We start from the raw sequence: 26,382 nt of genomic DNA on the forward strand, positions 1-26,382 counted from the left end.
TAGGCTTGTGGGCTATATGGTCTTTGTTGCAAATACTCAACTCTGCTGTTGTACCTCAAAATCAGCCACAGACAAGACAATGAATGGGTGTGGCTGGATTCCAATAAAACCTCATTTACGAAAACGTGCAGTGGGCAAGATTCAGTTGGCAGGTAATGGCTGCCAAACCCAATTTAGAACCTTTATCTCTCCTACCTTAAATCTGTCTCTGAAGTGATGGACATATTTGTTATATTGTGATGATGGCTTCATGGGTGTACATATATGTCAAAACTTACAAAATATGTATTTTAAACACATGTAATTTATTATATATCAATTATACCTCAAAAAAACTTATGAGAAACACAGTGTAAAATTTACTCAATATTTAATGTTTTCTCCTATTGAAGATTTTAAAGGCAGGATATTACTGGAATTCTACTAATTTTTTGTCTAAAAAGTAAAATGTATTCTTTTTTTTTTTTTTTTTTTTAAGTTTATTTTTTGAGAGACAGAGCAGGGGAGGGGCAGAGAGACAGGGAGTCACAGTATCTGAAGCAGGCTCCAGGCTCTGAGCTGTCAGAACAGAGCCCCGACACGGGGCTCAAACTCACGAAAAAACGGTATTCATTTTTAAAGAAGCACATAGAAACTTTTTTTTTTTTTTTTAACATTTATTTATTTTTGAGACAGAGAGAGACAGAGTATGAATGGGGGAGGGTCAGAGAGAGGGAGACACAGAATCTGAAACAGGCTCCAGGCTCTGAGCCGTCAGCACAGAGCCTGATGTGGGGCTTGAACTCACCGCAAGATCATGACCTGAGCTGAAGTTGGACGCTCAACCGACTGAGCCACCCAGGCACCCCGCACATAGAAACTTTTTAAGGCTTTTATACCAAGAGTCCAAAAGATCTTAAGAAATCAATTTGTTACATTTCTACTGCCCATACTTTTATGCTAATTAAAAATGAGTTCTGTTAATCTAATCTGGAATATTTGTGACCAAATTCATCTTTTATTATCATACCTGAATGTCCTACATCCTGTAAAACCTTTAAATTTCCAGTACAAATCACCATGAGGAACAGGTTACTTTTTCTTCCAGTCTACAAATCACTTATCAGGGGAAAAAGAAGCAAAAGATAATATATATAGGAGCTTTGCTTCTTTGGACTTCTCAATGATTTTCTGTTACTCGATAAACACTGGTCGTCTCTCCTACCTAAGCAGGTGATCTCTACTTGGTGCCAGATTAGCCAAGGCTGTGGGTGAGCTGCAAAACTGGCTAGAGTCTGGCTAGGAAAGATGTTAGTTCTCTCACAAAAATATAAATCATTACCTGCTTCAAATGTAAATCTTTCAAATGTCCCTGTTCCTCTACATTTCAAAAGCCGTAAAAACATAAAAAATTTATACTTACCTTAACCTCAGGCTCTTTTTCACATTCTTCAATATATAAGTCATAAAGTTTTTGAAATACAGATTTTCTAAAATTTAATGAAACAAAATGTGAATATTCTAATCATAAAATGGATGTTATTTTGAATTTTCCCATAATTCTTCCCCCCAATTTCCCCCAAACTGAGGATGAAGTAAGCTGGATATAGTAGCTAATATCAACTCAGAAATTTCAAATACACGTAAAGTACCTATAACATTTCTAGCACAGTGCCTAGCAGGAATGCAATAAATGGTAGATATCATATTTTAAATAATCTAAAATACCAATCAATAAAATTTTCATACCTTCCACTAGACAGGTATTTCCTTTTAGGAGGTCTCTGTCGGGCACTTTCAATAACATACTAAAAAAGAAAAGTTTATGAAAACAGTTTGCCTTTTGCTTATTAGCACATGAACACCTATATTAAGTATACTTAAAACACGGGTTAAGACTGAACAGACTATTTAGTCGCTTCAATCTCTGATTCATATTAAAATTATACCTTGGAGAAAAACTACTTAACTTCTAAATATATGTCACAAACAAGTGAAATTTAAACTGTACTAAAACTTAGCATAATATTTCACTGCTATGATATAAAAAAATTATATAGTTTCAGAACTGAGGTTTCACAGGTCAAAATTATTCTCAATATGTTTTATGGTTATTTAGAATATGCACAGCGTATCCAAGTGCAAGAAATCTACACATTTTGAATTATCCTCCTCATTAATTGAATAATTAGAAAACTTATCAAAACAGGAAAACGTAATTTTGGAAATCCTATGTCTTTATTCAATAATTTTTATTCCACAACATTATCTGAGAATTCTAACAGATGACCTAAACATCATCACAAAGTATTTTTATAATTTATAGCAAAATTATATGCATACTTGTCCTAAAATGTTAACATACTCCTTTGACAACCACATATAAAAATCTCTTAAAACTGAGTTTGGTTAATTAAGACAAATTAAGACGACACTATTTCATATGTAACTTAGTCATGCCTCACCTCAGCACGATCCAAAGCTAGTTCTAAAGCTTGTTGCTGTAAAGAGTAAATAGTGTATTTGATATTATTCTCACAAAAAATTTAATATACATATAACATTTCTAGTTAAGTGTTTAAATATGTTTTATCTCCTAAAATACATCTAACATATTTTCCTTTATTTTTGTACCCTCTACCCACCCCACTCTATGTTAGAGATATGTTACAAAGAGAAAACATGGCAGTCTTGGGCACCTGATTAGGACAACAAATTATATCAGAAATGCTAAAATGGTTTTCTCTGGCTACAGAGCCAAGAGTCAGAGAAACTACTACCACTTTATGAACTTTAACTTCTACAACACTCTAAGAGCACCATTCAGGAAAATATATGGCTATCAAGCATGCAATTAAAGTGAATCTGCTAGGAATCCTGAAAAGTGGGGGAGCTATTATATTGGTACATAACACCAATATAGAAATTTCTAGTATCTTAATGCAGAGAATCTATAATATAAAGTTTCTAGGTCAGTGCCTACTAGAAACGCATTAAATGATGGCTATCATTACCATGTTTCAATGACTATAAGATACCATCAGTTATAAGCATGTTATCAGTAACCTAGGTAAAAAAAAAAAAAAAAATTTTTTTTTTTGAGACAGCAAGTGAGTTGATAGAGAAACAGAGGGTGAGGGAGACAGAATCTTAAGCATGCTCCACACACAGTGCCAAGCTCGCCACAGAGCTTGATCTCACAACTGTTGAGATCATGACCTGAGCTGAAATCAAGAGTCACACGCTTAACTGAGTCAGCCAGCCAGGCTTTCAGATAATATTAAGAAAAGCCAATTATAATTGTAAGACGTCATTAATTATAGACTCATCATTAACTCAATACTAAAATGTAAAAGAAAATGTATCTAGAATGAAGTAATAGTTTTATTACTGCAAATAGGGTTTGAGATCTTATAGTAGATTACCACCCTTCATCCATTTCTTAGAGACCATGATTTCAAGCCAAGAGAAGATGAGTCTCTGACTTCCTCATTTGTAAAGCTTTCTTTTGTAAGGACATCTAAGAATAAAAAGTATTAAGTTTTAAATAAGAAAATTTAACACCAATGATATCTCTTTCTAGTTTTGTGGTTTGGTTACCACACAGGATTACAGTATTTTTCATTCACAATGATAGTCCTCTTTAATTTTTAATTCCATCAAGAGACAGCTTTCATTGTTAACATACAAGGACCTAAATTTTTGTTTTATTTTGTAGACTCCAATAATTCAACCTACCAAATTCCATGTAGTAAAAACTACTAGCACCCACCAAAATCCCAAGAATGCAATGGAAAAAAGAAATAGTGCCAGCCTTTGGAAATTGTGAAAAGGTTTAAGTGCCCCTGCCACTCTAGTCGTAAGGATGGAGAATTCGTAGGATTACAAAAATAGTTTGTCTGCGTTTTTACTGTAATAAAAAAAAAAAACGCATTACTAAACACCTAAAATTTAAAAGTAAAAAAAACTGAAATATGCCATCATTTCAAAAGGTTGTTAAAATAAATTTATACCAATTTATGAAAAAAATCTTATGAGCAGCAGATTCATAACGAAATTGGTTCCCAGGATTCAAGATGAGATTCTTGAGTATAAACCATTTTCTGGATGAGTACTCTGAACAAATATATAAGGTTTTTAAATTATTTTGCTCATAAAACCTTAAAGTAAATTTATATAAAAAACTATAATAAACACAATCAAATGTACACTTGAGGACAACTGGCTATTGTTAGTCTTCTCAAGTAAGTACCTCATCTTCTGAAATCAAAACTTCAAAAGCTCTAGAGAGATAGAACTGCAAATGTAAACATAAACATCATTTATTCACTACTTCCTTCCAACATTTAAGAAGGAATTGATAGCTAATATGGATGCAAAATATAAGTCAAGGTCAGCATCTCATTGTAACAGCTCCACTATTTTTTTTGAAATTTTTTAATGTTTGTTTATTTTTCAGAGAGAGAGGGAGGCACAGAATCTTAAGGAGGCTCCAAGCTGTCAGCACAGAGCCCAACTAGGGTCACAAACCACGAGGTCACGACCTGAGCCGAAGTCTCAGATGCTCAACTGACTGAGCCACTCAGGCGCCTCAGCAGCTCTACTTTTCTGTAACAGGGCAGTGGTGGATACCCAAGATTGGAAAAGAAGAGAACCGTTCTCAAAGGTTTATTCAACACGGTGGTCAGTGTTTATTTTTTCATTGTCAAATGCTGCTGATTCTTTAAAACATAATAAAGTAATTTTTTCCATGTCTTTATTTTTTTTAATGGCAAAAGGTAAACACCCAGTCCCTAGTATGTTTAATGACTGTAAGTCAGTGAACAGAAATGTGCCATTAAAATCCAACATGGATGCTGCTTAAAATGTTATTTGCGGTAAGCAGGTTACATTTGTTTTTGAATTAAAGAAAAAAATCTAAATTAAGAGTTTTAAAATATGAGAAACCTATGTCCTCCAAAGCCGTTTGTATTTATACCCATCCTCCTTGGCAGTGATTTGACTATGGCAGAAAGAAGTAACTATTTAAAAAACATTTTTTTTTAAATGTTTATTTTTGAAGGAGAGAGAGACAGAGTGAGCAGAGGAAGGGCAGAGAGAGAGAGAGAGACACAGAATCCGAACCAGGCTCCGGGCTCTGAGCTGTCAGCACAGAGCTTGACACGGGGCTTGAACTCACGAGACGTGAGATCATGACCTGAGCTGAAGTTGGATGCTCAACCAACTGAACCACTCAGGTGCCCAGAAGGTAAGTATTTTTTAATGCTTCACAAAGATAAGGACAGATAATTGATCAGTTTAAATTGGGCATAATTCCAACACTGAATCGAGAGATAAGCCCCCTATTTTCTGAAACAGATTTTGCAGGTGATTGCTAAGTAATTCACCAGTTAGGTTAACCTGGGCATACATTAAGTATTTCTGTACCCGTAATACAGTATTTTTATGGAAATGAAGGAAGAGAACATTCTAAAATACAACCACAAACATAATGAGCTACAACTTACCATTGTGGTATAAAATAGGGGTCCAAAATGAAGAGAAAACTTATGTGTGTTGATGAGGAGTGAAAACCATGTCTTTAATATCAATCTTATAGTACTAAAAAACCAAAAACAAAAGAAACCCATATTAACATAAAGCTATTATGAGCAATGAGATTATTTCATTATTAACAAGGAAAACCATTTGAAAAATATAAATTTTTGAGTACATTTTTAAATAATCAGCAACAAAGAAATCACATACCACAATCTTTTGAATTGTTGAAAGGTACAGTTTTTATTAGGTACGGCAAAAAAAGTTTGCAAATTAAAATCATTACTTGCTTTCTACAAAATACTTAACATCCAGGAGAGAAAAGAATGTTTATTAATCTCTCCATCACCACTGTTGCTGTCATTGTTCCCATGGGTCACTGTACAGTTCACTTTACAAATCATACGTTTCATCATACCTGCTGATAAAAGTCCTCTAAAAATATTCCCCTAAACGTCCCAAGCTACATATTCCAGATGTCAGATGCAGCTCCAGTTCCTCCAGCCATTCCTTCCTCAAGCAAACTGGATACACTGCTGAAGAATCTCATTCCTCTAACACATGGATTCTCATCCTAGCTGCACAACATAATAATTTGGGGAGTTTTAAAAAGTGGTATACCCATGTCATATCTCCCAGAGATTCTGATTAATTGGTCTGGAGTAGGAACCAGGGATCAGCATTTATTTATGTATTGAGATTGAGAGAGAGAGAGAGAGAGAGAGAGAGGGAGATGGGGGGGGGGGGGGTGATATTGTAAGCAAGCTCATCACTCAGTGCAGAGCCTGAGGCAGGGCTTGATCCCAAGACCTGGGGATCCTGACCTGAGCAGAAATCAAGAGTCAGACACTCAACCAACTAGAACACCCAGGCACCCCAATATTTACTGGGACCAGCATTTTTGAAACTCTCCAGGCAATTCAAAGTCTAATTCTATATCTAACACCTTCTAACTTGTCTGTCTACATAACACTAAGCTAAAAAGCACATCTTCAAGTGACAAAAAACAGTGTTTTTCCACTGTAAAATGATTTTGGTTTCTGGTGAACCCAAAGCTTAGGTTTTGCCAGTCTGGGTTCAAGAAACAAACAAAAACAAGTGACAGGCATCATACAAGTTCCAGGAATAGTATCTTAAAAAGTAAATAAGACATTAATCCTACCTTGCAATAGCTCTTAGATTCAATATGAATTTAAGTTAAGGTGAAAACTTTCTGACCAATGAATCTAAAGACGAAGGCATACCAGGTAGAGGCAAAATGCAGTGATTTTCAAATCATATCTTCTTCCACGAAAATTGGGGGAGGGAGGATGGGAAGACGAAGCTTAGCAAACTTTAAGTTTTATAGATAAAAACCATTAACTACGTGTACAATTTACAAACCAAACATTATGATTGTATGCAGGATTTGCCAGACACTGTGAGAAAACCACTGAAATTATCATCTCCATTTTACAGGATAAGGCACTCAAAACTAACGACTTTCCCAAGATCACACACAGACAAATTCAGTTCACACCTCTCTCAATTTTTACTCTTAGATTCTTTCTAGTAAAGCTTACGACCTTCAGGCTATTCAATCCAGCACCCATGTTTAGGTTTTTAAAAACAAAACACTAAAAAAAAAAAAAAAGACCAATTCTGCTCAGACTAATATACATATTTTTCCTTAATTTTGATCTAACTTTACTTCATGGTTCTCAACATGTACACGGAGTACACTGCACCCAATCTAACCCCGAAAATTCTTGTTAATCACTTTCTATTTTCCTACCCGGGACTTTAATGTATTGTACTCAGGAAAACGCAGCCGCTCCTTCAAGCGAAGGTTGCAAGAGATGGTTTCCAGGAGCAGTTAGCTATTAAGTAAAATTCTGAACTCCCGGTAACCAATGCGACAACCAGCAATTGATCCAACTGTAAAACTCGCAATCGGTTCCATCGCTTTTCCTGATCGATCTGACTCTTCAACTGTTCGAACTGTTTTCTTTCCAACAACTTAGGGTTTAGCAGTATAACGCCGCAACTCAACAGCCAGGCGACCAGCCTTTATTCAATATGGACACCAAGAAACCCTCCCCCCAATCCCCAGAAGCGCCACGCGAAATTCTCGGGAATTTCCGGAAATACCTATACCTGGAATCCAAAAGTGAAAACTACAACGAAAAGCGTTGCTTGTTAGCACTTCGAGAGGCAACTGAGGCGACTACCTGGAAGGTGCAGGGCCGGGGGGGCGGGTGGTGCTCAGCTCAGCCCGCCCCGCCTACGGGAACGCCGTCCTCCTCCTGCGGGATCCGGGGTCTGGAAAGCCGCGAAAAGCCACTCGGGAAACCGCTCACTCACCTCTGACCCCGGCCAAGATCTCGCGTGCCTAACCTTCCGCAGCGGTCACGCCTCTCCCACCCGCCACCGCCCACCTGTGCGGGATGCCGGCGCGCTGGGCGTCATGACGGCGCCGCTGACTTTGCCGGAATGCGACATGCGGGAACGGGCCCCGCGCTGGAGGCTGCAGGCTCGCTCCGCACGTACCTCACGGGCGCGCCGCAGCTCAGCTGAAGGGTGGTTCCGGCGTCCGCACTTCCGACTGGCGCGCAGGGCGGAGCGAGCCTGTAAACCGCGGGCGGAAGAGGTGGAGCTGGGACGGCTCGGTGGCCCCCGGGAGGCTCGCGGAGCCAGGGGGAGGTGTCGCAGGGGTTGGTACCTACAAGGTTCGTGGGGACTGAGGTCCGGCAGGGGGCGGGGTCCATATTCTCCTTCGCTGGCCCATCTTCCAGTACTGTAAAATGCGGGATAGGTTGTGGCTATTTGGTGGGTAGGGTGCCTTTTTGAATTTCTAGAACGAAGAAACTTGCCCTGAGCTTTTATTGCCCAACCCATGCAAATGGAAGCAAATGTCACCATTCCTACAGTTACTAGTCCAAGCCTTTCAGCCCTCGATAGTGTATTGTAAAATGCCAATGAATTTAATGTTTAAAAAATTCCGAAAAACAGACAAAAGTAACCTCACTGGGGAGTTCTAACAATTCAGAAATGGAATAACCAGGATATATTGCAATGTCTGATTGCAGTTCTGTACCTTTAAACAACTTTGATTTTTTGGTTATAAACTTTATTGTTAATATTGAGGTGAAATTCACAGAATATAAAATGAAACATTTTAAGAGTATAATTCAGTAGCATTTGTTACGTTCACGATGTGCAACCAACAACTCTTAATTCCAAAACATTTTTATCACCTCCATTAAGGACTTTCCATTTTTCCCTCTCTTAGACTTTAGCAGACAATAATTACTTGGTGTATTTACCTAATATGGATATTTCACATAAATGGAGTGTGTGACCTTTTTTGTGTCTTTCACTTAGTATAATGTTTTCCAAGTCCACTCAGTATTTCATTCCTTTTTCTGGTTTATATTCTGTTCCATTGTATGTAAATACCACAATTGTATGCATTCCTCCATTGGTTACCATTTGGGTCATTTACACCTTTGGGCTATTGTGTGTAGTGCTGCTATGGATATTTGTGTGGAAGAATTTGAGTCCTGGTATTCAATTGGGGGGGAGGGTAGGATGGTATGTACTATTACAGAAAACCAGGGCCTGACATAGTTCAAGTATTAAAAAGAGATTTTAATCAGGAACTATTGCAAAAGAGGGAAAGAGACCTCAGTATAGAACTGAGCTCACTTCCAAATAGAGCATGAACAAGTAGGGATTTATAGCCAAGGAGCAGAGTTGGAGGGCAGTGGGTGGAATTTTTTTTTTTTTTTTTTTGCCTCTTTCTCTCCCTCTTTTTTTTTTTTTTTTGGATGGAAATTTCTTAGTAAGAAATACAGGGATTGGGGGAATTCTGGCTAAGTTGACTTGACAGGGTTCTGGCTGAAGGCACATCAGAGTGATCAGACACCAAGGGTGGATGGAGATTGAGAGTTTGATCAGATATTGAAGGTGATCAGATATCTAGGTGGGTGTTCTTTGTAATCTGATTTAGGGTTCTTGCTACAACTGGTTGATACATGTCCCACAAGGCAGACTAAAATCATGGAGAGAGTCTTTGCAAAATACTAGGAGTGGAATTTCTGGGTCATATGGTGATTTTATCCTTAAATATTTGAGGAGTTGATAAACCATTTTCCACAGTGGCAGAGACATTTTATGTACTAACAACGTGTGGTGGTTCCAGTTTCTCCACATCCTCACCAACATTTCTCTTTCCCCTCCTCCTCTTCCTTCTTCTTTTTCTTTTTTTTTTAATTAAAAAAAAAATTTTTTTTTTTAACGTTTATTTACTTTTGAGACAGAGAGAGACAGAGCATGAACAGGGGAGGGGCAGAGGGAGAGGGAGACACAGAATCCGAAACAGGCTCCAGGCTGTGAGCTGTCAGCCCAGAGCCCAACGCAGGGCTTGAACTGACGGACCGCGAGATCATGACCTGAGCCGAAGTCGGCCGCCCAACCGACCAAGCCACCCAGGCGCCCCTTCTTCTTTTTCTTCTTCTTTTTTTTAATTATAGCCATCCTACTAGGTATGAAATAGTATCTCATTGTGGTTTTGATTTGCATTTTCCTAAGGCTAGTGATGTTACACATCTTTTCATGCCCTTTTGTCCATTTATATATCTTTGGAGAAGACATTATTCAAGTTATTTTTTTTATTCAAGTTATTTTTTTTATTCGTTACTTTATTCAAGTCCTTTGCCTCTCTTTTTTTTTTTCAATATAATTTATTATCAAGTTGGCTAACATACACTGTACACAGTGTGCTCTTGGTTTGAGGGGTAGATTCCCGTGATTCATCACTTAAATACAACACCCAGTGCTCATCCCAAAACGTGCCCTCCTCAATACCCATCACCTGTTTTCCCCTCTCCCCTGCTCCCCACCCATCAATCCTCAGTTTGTTCTCTGAATTTATGGTTCTCCCTCTCTAACTATATTTTTCCCCTTCCCTTCCCCCATGGTCTCTGTTAACTTTCTCAAGTTCCACATATGAGTGAAAACATATGATATCTTTCTCTGACTGACCTATTGCATTTAGCATAATACCCTCCAGTTCCATCCACATTGCTGCAGATGGCAGGATTTCATTCTTTATCATTGCCAAGTAGTATTCCATTGTATATATAGACCACATCTTTATTCATCAGTTGATGGACATTTAGGCCCTTTCCATAATTTGGCTATTGTTGAAAGTGCTGCTATAAACATTGGGGTATATGTGCCCCTATGCATCAGCACTTCTGTGTCCTTTGGATAAATTCCTAGTAGTGCTATTGCTGGGTCGTAGGGTAGTTCTATTTTAATTTTTTGAGGAACCTCCATACTGTTTTCCAGAGCAGCTACACCAGTTTGCATTCCCACCAACAGTGCAAGAGGGTTCCTGTTTCTCCACTGCCAACGTCTATTGTTTCCTGAGTTGTTAATTTCAGCAACTCTGACAGGTGTGAGGTGGTATCTCAACGTGGTTTTGATTTGTATTTCCCTGATGATGAGTGATGTTGAGTGTCTTTTCATGTGTCTCTTGGCCATCTGGATGTCTTCTTTGGAAAAGTGTCTATTCATGTCTTCTGCCCATTTGTTCACTGGATTATTTGTTTTTCAGGTGTTGAGTTTGGTAAGTTCTTTATAGATTTTTGGATACTAACCCTTTATCCAATATGTCACTTGAAAATATCTTTTCCTATTCTGTTGGTTGCCTTTTAGTTTGGTTGATTGTTTCCTTTGCAGTGCAGAAGCTTTTTATCTTAATGAGGTCCCAATAGTTCATTTTTGCTTTTAATTCCCTTGCTTTTGGGGATGTGTCAAGTCAGAAATTGCTATGGCTGAGGTCAAAGAGGTTGTTGCCTGCTTGCTCCTCTAGGGTTTTGATGGTTTCCTCTTTCACAATTAGGTTTCTCATCCATTTTGAGTTTATTTTTGTGTATGGTGTAAGAAAGTGGTCTAGTTTCATTTTTTTGCAGGAGACTGTCTTTTTTCCATTGGATACTCTTTCCTACTTTGTCAAAGATTAGCTGACCATACATTTGTGGGTCCAATTCTGAATTCTCTAGTCTATTCTATTGGTCTATGTGTCTGTTTTTGTGCCAATACCATACTGTCTTGATGTTTACAGCTTTGTAGTAGTGGCTACAGTCTGGGATTGTGATGCCTTCCACTTTGGTTTTTATTTTTCAAACTTACTTTGGTTATTCGGGGTCTTTTGTGGTTCCATACAAATTTTAGGATTGTTTGTTCCAGCTTTGAGAAGAATGCTGGTGCAATTTTGATTGGGATTGCATTGAATGTGTAGATTGTTTTGGGTAGTATTGATATTTTAACAATATTTATTCTTCCAATCCATGAGCATGGAATGTTTTTCCATTTCTTTGTGTCTTCTTCAATTTCCTTCATAAGTTTCCTATAGTTTTCAGCATACAGATCTTTTACATCTTTGGTTAGGTTTATTCCCAGGTATTTTATGGTTCTTGATGCAATTGTAAATAGGATCGATTTCTTGATTTCTCTCTCTGTTGCTTCATTATTGGTGTGTAGAAATGCAACTGATATCTGTACATTCATTTTGTATCCTGCAACTCTGCTGAATTCCCGTTATCAGTTCTAGCAGCTTTTTGGTGGAGTCTTTCAGGTTTAACACGTAGAGTATCGTGTCATCTCCTTTGCCTATCTTTTAATTGGGTTGTCTTTGTTTAAGTTATGAGTTGATCTATATTCTGGATTCTAGACCCTTATCAGATGTATGATTTGCAAATATTTTCTCCCATTCTGTAGGTTGTCTTTTCACTGTCTTGCTGATGCCCATTGATGCACAAACTTAAATTTTTGAACAAAGCCTAGTTTATTTTTTCTACTATGGCTTGTGCTTTTGACATCATACTTAAAAACCCATTACCGTGGTGCCTGGGTGGCTCAGTTGGTTGAGTGTCTGACTTTGGCTCAGGTCATGATCTCACAGCTTGTGAGTTTGAGCCCTGCGTCGGGCTCTGTGCTGACAGCTCGGAGCCTGGAGCCTGCTTCGGATTCTGTGTCTCCCTCTCTCTCTGCCCCTAACCCACTCACGTTCTGTCTCTGTCTCTCTCAAAAATAAAAATAAACATTAAAAAAAAATTTTAAAAACCCATTACCAAATCCAAGTTCATAAGGGTTGTCAAAAACTGAATTCTGCATACTGAGTGAAGTAGAAGGATGAGTTTATTGCAGGATAAAGCAGAAGGATGAGTTTATTGCAGTTGTTTTGACCTGTAAGCTGGGAAACTCAAGGCTAAAAGAATAATGAGTTTCAAGTTGCTCATAGACTAAAAGGTGTTTATGGAGTTAAATGTGGAAGTTACTTGGCTTTTTCTGTTGATTGGTTGCTTGGTCTTCTTTCTTATTTGTATCAGTGTAACTGAAACGAGAGATAGGAGAAACAAGAAAGTTCAAAGATGTTATGAACAGACTTGGCATTGGGGATTGTCTAGCATCCTGTGCTGATTTCTGAGAAGAGCCATAAATTACTGCAATTTGTCAGGTAAGGCTAAGTTTTATTTATTTTTTAATGTGCGTGCATTGGCCAACACCATTTTGTTGCCATGATAAGTGACTCCATTTTAGTTTTAATTTTATAGTATTTAACCCTAGGATTTCCTATAAGAATTTTATGATTTTTAGCTCATGTATTTAAGTCATTGGTTCACATTCAGCTAGTTTTTGTACATGTTGTGTAATCAGGTTTTTGTTCCATTCTTTTGTATGTTGTCCCAGAACCATTTGTTGAAGAGACTATTCTTACTCCCAATGACCGGTTTTGACCTCCTTATAAAAAATCAATCTGCCATGCATGTATGGGTTTGTTTCTAGACTGTTAATTCTATTTCATTGGTCTATATGTCTATCCTATGTCAGTATAGGTATTCCCTGCTTTTCAAAAGTTTGTGTTATACCACTTTGCTTTTACAAAAGACCTACATTACTACCTACTTTTGCTAACTGAAAGAAATCTGAAAAGGATTTGCCCTTTTATGACAAAAGGTAAAAAGAGACACTAGCGTTCAGCATTTGTTTTGCAGTGAGTCTTTATAGAGGCAGTGTGCACCCTTAGCCATAAGAGAGGCACAGCCAAGCTCTTTCCCTGGGAACTACATCTTAGCACCAAGCCATCATAGCTTTGAACTGTACCTGTGAGCATCTGTGCTTAATCTTGATGTATGTTGTGCATTCATTAGCAAGATCAGAGTATGAGAAAAGCCTACTACAAATTATTTTTGGGGCCTGGGAATGTTCAAAAATATTTTCCATCTAAATTTATGGTAATTGCTTCTTCACTCCTTGCCATTTCTGTTTATGAAAGGTTTCATAGGAACTCATTTTTGGATAGTAGGAAGAAACCTGCACCACACTGTTTTGATTACAGTAGCTTTGTAGTAAGTTTTGAAATTGGGACGTGTAAGTCCTCCAGTTTTGTTCTTCTCTAATATTATTTTTTATTTAAAAAATAGTTTTTTTATTTAAAAAAAATTTGTAATGTTTATTATTTTTGAGAGACAGAGAGAGACAGAGTGCAAGCAGGGGAGGGACAGAGAGAGAGGGAGACACAGAATCCCAAGCAGGTTCCAGGCTCTGTGCTGTCAGCACAGAGCCCAACATGAGGCTTGAACTCACAGACTGCAAGATCATGACCTGAGCTGATGTCAGCTGCTTAACTGACTGAGCCACTCAGGTGCCCCTCTCTAATATTATTTTGGCTATCCTGCAACTTAATATGAATTTGAGGGTTAGCCTTTCCATTTTTGCAAAATGCCAAAGGGATTGTATTGAATTGGTAGAACACTTTAATAAGTATTGGTCTGTTAATCCAATCCATGAGCATGATGTCTTTCCATTTATTTAGGTCTTCTTTAATTGTTTTTCATCAGTGTTTTGTGAGTTTTAGTACACAAACTTTTCACCTTTCTAATTAAATTTATCCCTAGATATTTCATCTTTTTGAATGCTGTCTTAGTCTGCTTAGGTTGCTGTGACAAAATACCACACACCAAGTGCCTTAAACAATAGAAATTTCTTTCTTACAGTTCTAGACACTGGGAATCCAAGATCAAGGTTCTGGCCAATGTGGTTTCTGGTGAGAGTTTTCTTTTGGGCTTGTAGACAGCTCCCTTCTCACTTTGCCCTTCCATAGTGGGGAGGGAGAGAAGGAAAGGGAGACAGAGTATACTCTTGTGTCTGTTCTTATAAAGCTACTAATCTATCAGATCAGGGCCTTACCCTTATGATGTCATTTAACCTTAAATTACCTCTTTATAGGCCTTATCTCCAAAAAACAATCACATTGGGGATTAGGGCTTCAACATATGGATTTGATGGGGGGTGGGGAGGGAGATGATTCACTCCATAGCAGATGATATTATAAATGCAATTATTACTTAATTTACTTTTTGGATTATTCATTGTTGGTGTATTAAAAAAAACACAACAAAAGTTTTTTGAGTGCTGATCTTGTACTCTGGAAATTTGCCAGATTTGTTTATTAGCTCTAATAGTTGTGTGTGTGTGTGTGTGTGTGTGTGTGTGTGTGTGTGTGTGTTCTTTAGGGTTTCTATGTATATAGTATTATAGCATCTGTTAATTGAGATAGTTTTACTTCTTCTTCACAACTTGGATGCCTTTTAATTCTTTCTCTTGCCTAATTGCTTTGGCTAGAGTTATTCTTTCATTTTAAGGAATTGGCTCATGCAATTGTGGAAGCTGGCAAGTCTGAAATTTATAGGGCAGACTGGTAAGCTGAAAACTCAGGCAGGAGTTGATGCTGCAATCTTGAGACAGAATTTGTTCTTTTCCAAGAAACCTCAGTTTTTGCTGTAAAGGCCTTCATGTATTATCAAACTTGATTAAAAAAGTCCTACCCATGTCATCAAGAATAATCTCCTTTACTTAGAATCAATCAATTGTAGATGAAAAACACATCTACAAAATACCTTCACAGTACACCTGGGTTACTGTTTGATTAGATAGGTGGGTACTGTGGCCTAGCAAAGTTGACACGTAAAACCAACCATCACGCCCAGTGTGATAGATAGTTTTATTAGTTTATAATTTTTTTAAATAAAAAAATTCACTTTTCTCATGGCTTAAGTTTGGGTAGAGTATACTTCCCCACCCTAGTGACTTTGCATTTTGCCATATGACTTACTTTGGCCAATGGAATTGTGAGTGGATGTAACATGTGTCCACTAATTGGGAAATTAGCTGGGGTCTTGGAGAGAAGGAGAAGGCATGTATATTCTGAATCCTTTGGCTTTTCATGTGCACATGTGTGTTTGTATGTGTGTGTTTCTGTAGGCAATTATATAGTGTCCAGCTTGAAATGGCTCCTACTGGCAAAAGAAATAATACTTGCAGGGGCGCCTGGGTGGCGCAGTCGGTTAAGCGTCCGACTTCAGCCAGGTCACGATCTCGCGGTCCGTGAGTTCGAGCCCCGCGTCAGGCTCTGGGCTGATGGCTCAGAGCCTGGAGCCTGTTTCCGATTCTGTGTCTCCCTCTCTCTCTGCCCCCCCCCCCCCCCCCGTTCATGCTCTGTCTCTCTCTGTCCCAAAAATAAATAAACGTTGAAAAAAAAAAAGAAATAATACTTGCAGCACCAAGGATAATTAAAAGGTTTTTACTGCAATGGATTGAAGCATATTAAATATGTTAAGAGTACATGAATTCTTTTTTCTTTTTTTAATGTTTATTTATTTATTTTGAGAGAGAGAGAGAGTGTATGAATGAGCAGGGGAGGGGCAGAGAGAGAGAGAGAGAGAGATCGAGAATCCCAAGCAAGCTCCTTGCTGACAGTGCAGAGCCCAATGTGAGGCTTGAACTCATGAACGATGAGATTAGGAACTGAGCCAAAACCAAGGTTTGGCTGATTAACTGAGCCACCCCAAAAGTTCTTGATATTGCTACATGAATTCTTAATATTTCTTAAGAAAAAAAAAACACCTCACTAGTCACGTTGAGGAATGCTAGGACACCAATTCATTATTCTGAAATTAGTAAATAAAGGTTAAAAAAGTAATTACCCTGCTTTCCTACACAAACTGAAATTCAGAGTAACCAAATTGCTGATGAAGAAAAACTAATAGAAAACATCCAATGAATAAGTGAAGGAGGAATGATAGAGTTATCGCTGTTTTGAAACCCATAAGAAAATAATGCTTCTAGGAAATAATAGGTCCAGTTCCACATATAAGGAGCTCAGAAGTTGATACTCCATCTTAATAATAAGCAAAAAGATGAACAAACTGAAAAATCAACAACTCTTCTTAGATCTGCAAGAGAAGTGAAGTCACAGGGCACACACTGCCCCCAAATTAGAAACTGACAGATGACTACAGATTCACAACTTATTGGAGCAGCAGCCTCTGTGAGAACCAGTGCTGGGTAGGGAAACTGAACTGCAATTGAATTGCTGGAGGTTCAGTGTCGACAACGTTGAGAGTTAAAATCTCCAGGGGGACCAGTCATGAGGCAGCCCCCACACTTATAAGTTTATACCTCCAAGAATTCTACCAGGATCTCACAGTAAATATCAGAGAAAAATCTTATGATTCATGCAGGAGAAGAGGAAGAAGAACCATTAAAAAAAAAAACAAACAAAAACAAAAAACAAAAAACTGTATTCTTAGTAAGGTTTGTCCTCAGAAGAAACCAGTTAGTCAGATTAGGGGTTTTATCAGAGCCTAGATCACCTGGTGGAAAGGAAATACTCAACTCTAGCCATCCTGTCCCATATGTGGGAGGAATGGGGAGGAGGCAGAGAAGCACTTATGAGGTTCATAGTTCAGAAGCATAGGCTCACTGAAAGACTGAGGCCTACTCATGGGACTGTAGAATGCTTTCCTCCCTTAAGCCTCACCATTATATTACTAAAGGCCTATTTACAGCAGTTCCTTTTACATAGTGCATCATGTCCAGCTATCAAGAAAAAATTACAAGACATTTTAAAAGGCAAAAAATATAGTTTGAAGAGACAGAGCAAGCATTAGAACCAGACATGGCATGGATTTTGGAATGATCAGACTGGGAATTTAAAACCGAGAGTAATTTGCTGAAGGCTTTAATGGATAAAGTAGACAGAATGCAAGAAAAGATGGGCAGTGTGAGCATGGAGACGAAAGTCTTAACAGAACCAAAAATAAATGCTAGAGACCAAAAAATGTGTGAAAGAAAGGAAGAATGCCTTTGATGGGCCTAGTAGTAGACTGGGCTGGCAGAGGAAATAACAACTCATGATTGCCAAATAACCATTAGGTAGAATGTTGAAAGAGAACTTTATAAAAAGTGGATCAGGCTGCCAACACTTGATCAATCTTAACAGTACCATAGTGAGATGATCAAATATTCTGTGCTTTGTCATATGACATGTTTCATATTGTTACTATTTATGATATATTTTCACAAAATCAGAAATTGAATCTGAATCTAATGAAGCCTACAGGTCTACCAGTTTACTTGAAAAAAGAGGCACAGAGTAACATGTTAAGTAACACCATGATACTACAATCCACCCAGTACATGATGTGGTAACCACTGCAGGAAAACGGACTGTGAACTTGCCATGTTGATATTAAGGAATTACTGTTAACTGATATAGGCTGAATTTTGTGCCTCCCCTCTCCCCATTCATATGCTGAAGCTCTAATCCCTAGTACCTCAGAATGTGACTACAGTTGGGAATAGAGCCTTTAAAGAGGTGATTAAGTTAAATGAGGCTGTTAAGGTGGGTCCTAATCCAATATGACTCATACCCTTGTAAAAAGAGGTGGGGACACATAAAGAGACACCAGGGATGTGAACACATAAATCTGTGGTATTTTATAATGGCAGACCAGCAAATGAGTACAATAACATTAGGTGGAACAGTGAATTTTTGGTTATAAGAATAACAGAAATGAACCTTATCTATTAGAGATACAAAATACAGTGTTTACAGGTGAAATTATGAATTTTGTAATATGGTTTAAAATACTTAAAAAATACATGGTAGATGAAATAAGAATGGTAAGCTATTGGTAATTACTGAAACTGAGTAAGAGGTATTAGTAATGCATTTTATCTCCACTTTTGTATATGTTTGAAAATGTCCAAAATAAATAAACGTATGCACATGCAACCACAGACACATACATGCCATATGCCAATATATGCTATATGAAATATAGTTTTACTCAGAATTCTGGTTCAAACTCATCTAGTCTCATGGATTTGGCTATTGCCCATGTGCTAAAGACTCTCAAGTCCTCAGTTTTATCCATTTCTGGTAACTCAACATTTTTACTTGCTGTGCCAGAGGCCTTTCACATGTAAAATGTCCAAAATTAATTCACATCTTTTCCTTCAGATTTTCTATGTTTGTCTGCTGGTGATCATCAGCTTTCCACAGATAAGAGTCTGGCTTAGAGATCTCCTCTCTTAGGCCCCACATCTCACCAGTCCTCAAGTTTCTGGTGTCCTATTTCTGAATGCCTGTCAGGTCTGGCCTCTCCTCTCTGATGTCAATTCCATGGTTCTCACTCTGGTTTACTGTATTCACACCTGGATAGCTGTAGGTCCCTCTTACCTGCAGTCCCTGCTTCCTTTCTTATCCTGGGTCTCCCACTCAGTTTTGTTCAGATTGTTGCTAAAGTCATCTTTTTTTGTCATAACTTTTTAAAGAAAGTTGGACAGATAATACATGAACATAAAGCAGTACAAAAATATATAACAATAAAAAAGTGAGTCTATTATTGTGGCACAGTTTATGATAGCACAGATCTAGAAGGAACCAAATTTTCATCAAAAGGTAACCTGAGTAAACCAGGATAGGGCCCCATAGTACACTAATCTGAGGCCCTAAAAAGGAATGAAAAATATATTTCTTTATAGCATGTATTGTTATGTGAAGAAAGCCCCACACCTACAATGACACCTGATTCCTTTTATTTTTATTTTTTAAATAAATAATAAACAAATAAATAAATAAATAAATAAATAATATTTATTTATTTATTTTGAGAGAAAGAGAGGGAGAATGCATGTGTGCAAGCGTGGGAGGGGCAGAGAGAGAGGGAGAGACAGAATCCCAAGCAGGCTCTGCACTGTCAATGCAGAGCCTGACATGGGGCTCGTCCCGTGAACAGTGAGATCATGACCTAAGCCAAAATCAAGAGTTAGATGCTTAACCAACAGCCACCCAGGTGCCCTTCACACCTGATTCCTTTTAGTGGGGAAGGAGAGCACAACTTGGCACTAATAGTGTTCTTGGCTTTCAGATTAGTCATTGTTTCGAGGTATTTCAGTGGACAGTGGTAGGAAATAAATATAAGTGTAAATAAAAATAAAAAGTAAATATATTGACATACATCATGAACTTGTGTGGACATTTTAATTTAAATTCAGTATTTTGGGTTTTTATTTAACCTCTTTATCTTAAGTGTATATAGGCTTTCTCCCACAGTGAAAATGCTCATCCCCAAGTGCACCAAAATAATGACCATTGCTTTGTCCTATGTAACATTTGCAACTGTTTCAGAATAATAACACCAAGACTACCATCAACAATACGATTACTGTAACATTTAAAAATTTTTTAAAGATGTTTTTGTAGAGTATATACTATTAGAAATACACCTATAAATTGTGTTTTTTTTAGAGACGTTTGAAATGTCTTTCAGTATGGTTTTGCTTTTTTTTTTAGGAATTGATTTTTTTAATAATTTACTTTCATAAAAATGTGAAATAAATATGTGGTTACATATCAAATCTACAAATTAGGTTAAACTCAGAAATTCTAGCTTCTATTCCGGTTCCCTCATCCTGTTCCTCTTTCCCTATATTGGTAACAAAACTATATTAGTTTTTTTTTTTTGGTTTATTGTATTTAATATAGTTACTATATACATGTATATTAAATATGCATGTATTTATTGTATATTATATATGTATATATATGTATGTATATATATGTGTCTTTTGTTACTAATACTAATGGAAACTGGTAAATAAAGAGAGTCTTAAAGCATTTTATTCTGTTTTTGTAATTTTCTGTGCCTTAAGGGATTCAATTAATTTATGAAAAGTTTCTTTTTAAAAAATAAAAGCTAATAGAACTTCCAGGGAGGATGGCAGAGTAGGAGGACTCTAAGCTCACCTCCTCCCACAAGTACACCCAGATAACACCCACATCAGTGAAAAAAGCTCAGAAACCCAAAGACTGGCAGAACAGACTCCACAGAGCTAAACACAGAGAAAGGCCACATAAAAAATGCTAGGAAAATTCTGAGAAAATAACTCAGAAACCCAGACTGGCAGAACAGACTCTACACAGCTAAACACAGAGAAGAGCCAAATAAAAAATGCTAGGAAGGGCAGAGATGCAGTTAGGAACAAAACTGACTTGCCCAATGACCCACAGTGGGGGAGGGAGAAGACCAGACTCCACACCAGGCACTCCAGGCTTGGGGGACTTGCACTGGGAAGATGAATCCCTATAACATTTGGCTTTGAAAACCAGAGGGGATTAATATCACCAGTTTTTGTAATCAGTGGGGCTTAACAGTGCTTAAAAAGCAGTGACTCAGCTCTGGGAGAGGGGAGGGTGATAGGAAACTGAGTCTCTACCTTTAAAGAGGCAGCATAGCAGAACACAAAAATCTGCATAACTTGAGCCACAGAACTCGGCCGGTATGTGGTGCAGAGAGGTGAACTGGGAGAGAGAAGTCACAGAGGGTAGGGATCTGTTTTTGTGGAGAGGGAAAGAGGAAGGGGGGGACAGGAGTGCAGCAGGTCCAAGGGTTTTGTGGGCCACATGAGGAGAAGCGGTTCCGCTTCTTGGAGGGCATTTGGTAGAGGCCATACGGTCTCCCACAGGCAAAGGCCCCAGGGGACCCCGGAGAACAGCCACATTTGTTGGTATTGGAACAAAGTTTCCAGAGTGTGGTGAAATCTAGTGCCAGCTGTATATTGGGATTTGCCATAATCTCTGAACCTCTGCTGCAGGGAAATTGCATAAATGTTCCCTGGGGCAAGCTGGTACCAGGCCATTGCTCAGCAAGACCCTCCCCCAGAGGGTCAGAGTGGGTCCACACCACTGGGTTCTCAGAAGTGAGGGGTTTGGAAACATAGCCCCAATTTTGATAAAATTTGGGAGGGAGGTGCTGCCTGGCAGGCTGACAGCTGGGACCTGGACAGTGTAGAAACAGGGAGTGGACAGAAGCCTGAGACAAAGGAGGGGTACTTGATTGTGGGTCAATGAAAGTGCAGAGTTCCTGTGCCAGAAACTAGGAAGCTGGGTGATGCCATTTTCACCTCTCTCATGCATGCACATACACCTGCATGGGCATGCGTACCACACCTGTCCACCCCAGTAAGCTAAGCAGCATCACCTAGTGAAGAAAAGAGTCGTTACACCCCACCCCACCCAACTGCACCCTCCAAGCACAATCCCTTATAGACCAGCACAAGTCCCTCTACCAGCTTAGTGTATGGACTATAGAGTACTTCATAGTTTGAGCTCTAGGGGAAATTGGATGTAACTTCATTTGGGTTTCATTCTGTTTGCTGTTCATCTATTCTTTTTTTTTTTTTTTTTTTTTGCTTTAAATTTTTTTCTTTTTGTTTTTTTTCTTTTTCTTGGATACAGAAAGAGAATATTTTAATTTTTATTTTCCTTTTTAAAATTCTTTTTACTATGTTTTTATTTTTTTTGTAAAGTCTTTTATTCTATTTCACTTTATTCTATTTTATTGTATACTTTAATTTTTAAATTTTTTCTCTTTCTTTTTTTCTCTTCCTTCCCTTTTTTCTCTATTCTATCAAGCTTCTTTCAACGACCAGACCAAACACGCTAAGATCGAGATTCCTTTATTTGATTTTTTGTGTTGTTCTTAATTTTTTTTTTATTTTTTATTTTTTATTCTTTATTTTATTAGTTCTTTTTTCCCTCTGAAATGACAAAACAAAGGAATTCACCCCAAAAGAAAGAACAGGAAGAAATGACAGCCAGGGGCTTACTCAACACAGATATAAGCAAGATGTCTGAACTAGAATTTAGAACCACGATAATAAGAATACTAACTGGGGTTGAAAAAACCATAGAATCCCTTTCTCTGGAGATGAATGAAGTAAAATCTAGCTAGGACAAAATTAAAAATGCTATAACCGAGATGCAATCTCGAATGGCTGCCATGGCAGCAAGGATGGATGAAGCAGAGCAGTGAATCAGCGATATAGAAGACAAAAATTATGGAGAACAATGAAGCAGAAAAAAAGAGGGGAAACTAAAGCAAACGAGCATGCTACAAGAATTAGAGAACTCAATGCCTTACTACATCTGAATCATAGGAATCCCAGAAGATGAAGAAAGTGAAAAGGGGGTAGAAATTTTATGTGAGCAAATTATACTGGAAAACGTTGCTAATTGGGGAAAGACACAGACATCAAAATCCAGGAAGCACGGAGAAATCCCATTATATTAAAAACAAACAAAAGAAGACCACCAACAAAGCATATCATAGTCAACTTCACAAAATATACAGACAAGGAAAGAATTATGAAAGCAGAAAGGGAAAAAAAGTCTTCCTATAGGTTAAGTCTTCCTTAACCTGTAAGGAAGAGAGATCAGGTTTGCAGCAGACCTATCCCCAGAAACTTGACAGGCCAGAAAGGAGTGGCAGGATATATTCAATGTGCTGAATCAAAACAAATATGCAGCCAAGAAGTCTTTATCCAGCAAGGCTGTCATTCAAAATAGAAGGAGAGATAATGAGTTTCCCAGACAAATGAAAACTAAAGGAGTATGTGACCACTAAACTAGCCCTGCAAGAAATTTTAAGGGAGCCTCTCTGAGGAGAGAAAAGATGAAACAAAACAAAAAAGACCAAAAGCAACAAAGACAGGACCAGAGAACACCACCAGAAACTCCAACTCTACAGGCAACACGATGGCAATAGATTCATATATTTCAGTACTCACTCTAAATGTCAATGGTCTAACTGCTCCAATCAAAATACACAGGGTAACAGAATGAATAAGAAACAAGATGCATCTGTGTGCTGTTTACAAGAGACATTTAAGACCTAAAGACACCTTCAGATTGAAAGCAAGGGATGGACAACCATCTATTATGCTATTGGTTGCCAAAAGAAAGCTGGAGTAGCCATACTTATATCAGACAACCTAGATTTTAAAATAAAGACTGTAACAAAGGATGAATAAGGGCATTATATCATAATTAAGGTGTCTCTCCACCAACAGGAGCTAACAATTGTAAACACTTATGCCCCCAGTTTGAAAGCACCCAAATATATAAATCAGTTAATCACAAACATAAAGAAACTCATTGACAATAATACCATAATAGTAGGGAACTTCAACATTTCCTATACAGCAATGGACAGATCATCTTAGCAGAAAATCAACAAGGAAACAATGGCTTTGAATGACACACTGGACTGGATGGACTTCACAGGTATATTCAGAACATTTTATCCTAAAACAGCAGAATATACATTATTCTCGAGTACAGATGGAAAATTCTCCAGAATAGATCACATACTGGGACACAAATCAGCCCTCAACAAGTACAAAAAGATCGAGACCATACCATGCATATTTTCAGACCACAATGCTATGGAACTTGAAATCAACCACAAGAAAAAATTTGTAAAGACCATGAATACTTGGAGATTAAAGAACATCCTACTATAGAATGAATGGGTTAACCAAGAAATTAAAGAGGAAATTAAAAAGCCACAAAAATGATAATAGCCTAAAATCTGTGGAATGCAGCAAAGGCACTCATAAGAGGGAAGTATATTGCAGTCCAGGCCTTCCTGAAGAAGGAAGGAAGGCCCCAGATACACAACCTAACCTTACACCTTAAAGAGCTGGAAAAAGAAGAGCAAATAAAGCCCCAAACAAGCATAAGACAGGAAATAATAAAGATTAGAGCAGAAATCAATGATATTGCAATTTAAAACAACAACAACAACAACACAGTAGAGCAGATCAATGAAACCAGGAGCTGGTTCTTTGACAGAATTAACAAAATTGATAACCCCCTAGCCAAACTGATCAAAAAGAAAAAGGGAAAGGACCCAAATAAATAAAATCATGAATGAAAGAGGTCACAACCAACACTGTAGAAATACAAACAATAATAGGAGAGTGTATGAGAAATTATATGCCAATAAATTGGGCAATCTGGAAGAAATGGACAAATTCCTAGAAATGTATAAGGTACGAAACCTGAAACAGGAAGAAATAGAAAACTTGAACAGACCCATAACCAGTAAAGAAATTGAATTAATAATAAAGAATCTCCCCCAAAACAAGAATCCAGGCCTGAATGGTTTTCCAGGGGAATGCTACCAAATATTTAAAGAGATAACACTTATTCTTTTGAAGCAGTTCCAAAAAATAGAAATGAAAGGAAAGCTTCCATACACATTCTACAAGGCCAGCATTACCTTGATTCCAAAACCACCTCACTAAAAAGAATTACAGACCAATTTCCCTGATGAACATGGATGCAAAATCCTCAACAAGATACTAGTCAACTGGATCCAACAATACATTAAAATAATTATTCATCATGATCAAGTGGGATTTATACCTGGGATGCAGGGCTGGTTCAATATGCACAAATCAATCAATGTGATGCATCATATTAATAAAAGAAAGAATAATAACCATGTGATCCTCTCAATAGATGCAGAGAAAGCATTTGACAAAATACAACATCCTTTCTTGATAAAAACCCTCAATAAAGTAGGGATAGAAAGATCATACCTCAAGATCATAAAAGCTATATACAAAAGACCCACCACTGATAATCATCCTCAATAGGGAAAAACTGACAGCTTTCCCCCTAAGGTCAGGAATATGACAAGGATGTCCATTCTCACCACTGTTATTTAACATAGTGTTGGAAGTCCTAGCCTCAACAGTCAGGCAACACAAAGAAGTAAAAGGCAGCCAAATTGGCAAGGAGGAAGTCAAATTTTCACTATTTGCAGATGACATAATACTCTATGTAGAAACCCCAAAATATTCCACCAAAAAACTGCTAGAACGGATTCATGAATTCAGCAAAGTCTTAGGATATAAAATCAATGCCCGGAAATCAGTTGCATTTCTATACACTAATAATGAAGCATCAGAAAGAGAAATCAAGGAATCAATCTCATATACAATTGCACCAAAAAACCATAAAATACCGAGGAATAAACCTAACCAAAGAGAACTGAAAACTATACACTGAAAACTATAGAAAGCTTATGAAAGAAATTAAAGACACAAAAAAATGGAAAACCATTCCATGGTCATGGGTTGGAAGAATAAATATTGTTAAAACATTGATAACTACCCAAAGCAATGTAAACATTCAATGCAATCCCTATCAAAATAACACCAGCATTCTTCACAGAGCTAGAACAAACAACCCTAAAATTTGTATGGAACCAGAAAAGATCCTGAATAGCCAAAGGAATCCTGAAAAAGAAAACCAAGGCTGTAGGCATCACAATTCCGGACTTCAAGATGTATTACAAAGCTGTAATCATCAAGATAGTATGTCACAAAAACAGACACAGATCAATGGAACAGAATAGAGAACACAGAAATGGACCCACAAACATATGGCCAACTCATCTTTGACAAAGCACAAAAAAATATCTAATAGAATCAAGACAAATGGTGTTGGGAAAAATGGACAGCAACATGCAAAAGAATGGACCTGGACACTGTCTTACACCATACACAAAAGTAGACTCAAAGTGGTTAAAAGACCTAAAATTGAGACAGGAAGCCATCAAAATCCTAGAGGAGAAAGCAGGCAAAGACTTCTTTGACCTCGGCCACAGCAACATC

General features: G+C 37.7%; 1 protein-coding gene and 1 long non-coding RNA gene across 33 annotated transcripts in view; one reads left to right on the forward strand and one right to left on the reverse strand.

Moving 5' to 3' along the window:
* Window positions 1-8,147, reverse strand: part of SUPT20H (SPT20 homolog, SAGA complex component) — a 43,494-nt gene extending 35,347 nt beyond the window's left edge. For 10 of the 30 annotated variants that reach the window (XM_011285584.3, XM_011285532.4, XM_011285467.3 and 7 more), the window contains exons 1-5: window positions 7,728-7,818; window positions 5,487-5,580; window positions 2,445-2,480; window positions 1,729-1,787; window positions 1,403-1,469 (exon numbers count right to left, since the gene is read on the reverse strand). In XM_011285584.3, coding sequence (XP_011283886.1) covers window positions 1,403-1,469; window positions 1,729-1,787; window positions 2,445-2,480; window positions 5,487-5,489 — 165 coding nt within the window. In that variant the 5' untranslated portion in view covers window positions 5,490-5,580; window positions 7,728-7,818. Of the gene's footprint in view, window positions 1-1,402; window positions 1,470-1,728; window positions 1,788-2,444; window positions 2,481-3,404; window positions 3,500-5,486; window positions 5,581-7,291; window positions 7,578-7,653; window positions 7,838-7,860 lie in introns of those variants that run through there. The other 20 variants (XM_045052137.1, XM_019825611.3, XM_045052176.1 and 17 more) reach the window with 19 other exon arrangements.
* Window positions 8,088-26,382, forward strand: part of LOC111559720 — a 431,348-nt gene continuing 413,053 nt past the window's right edge. For all 3 annotated transcript variants that reach the window (XR_006594110.1, XR_006594109.1, XR_002740846.2), the window contains exons 1-2: window positions 8,088-8,225; window positions 12,897-13,024. This is a non-coding gene — a long non-coding RNA (uncharacterized LOC111559720). The remainder of the gene's footprint in view (window positions 8,226-12,896; window positions 13,025-26,382) is intronic.

This window comes from Felis catus, chromosome A1 (genome assembly GCF_018350175.1).
Source record: "Felis catus isolate Fca126 chromosome A1, F.catus_Fca126_mat1.0, whole genome shotgun sequence".
In the NCBI taxonomy this organism is placed as follows: domain Eukaryota; kingdom Metazoa; phylum Chordata; class Mammalia; order Carnivora; family Felidae; genus Felis; species Felis catus.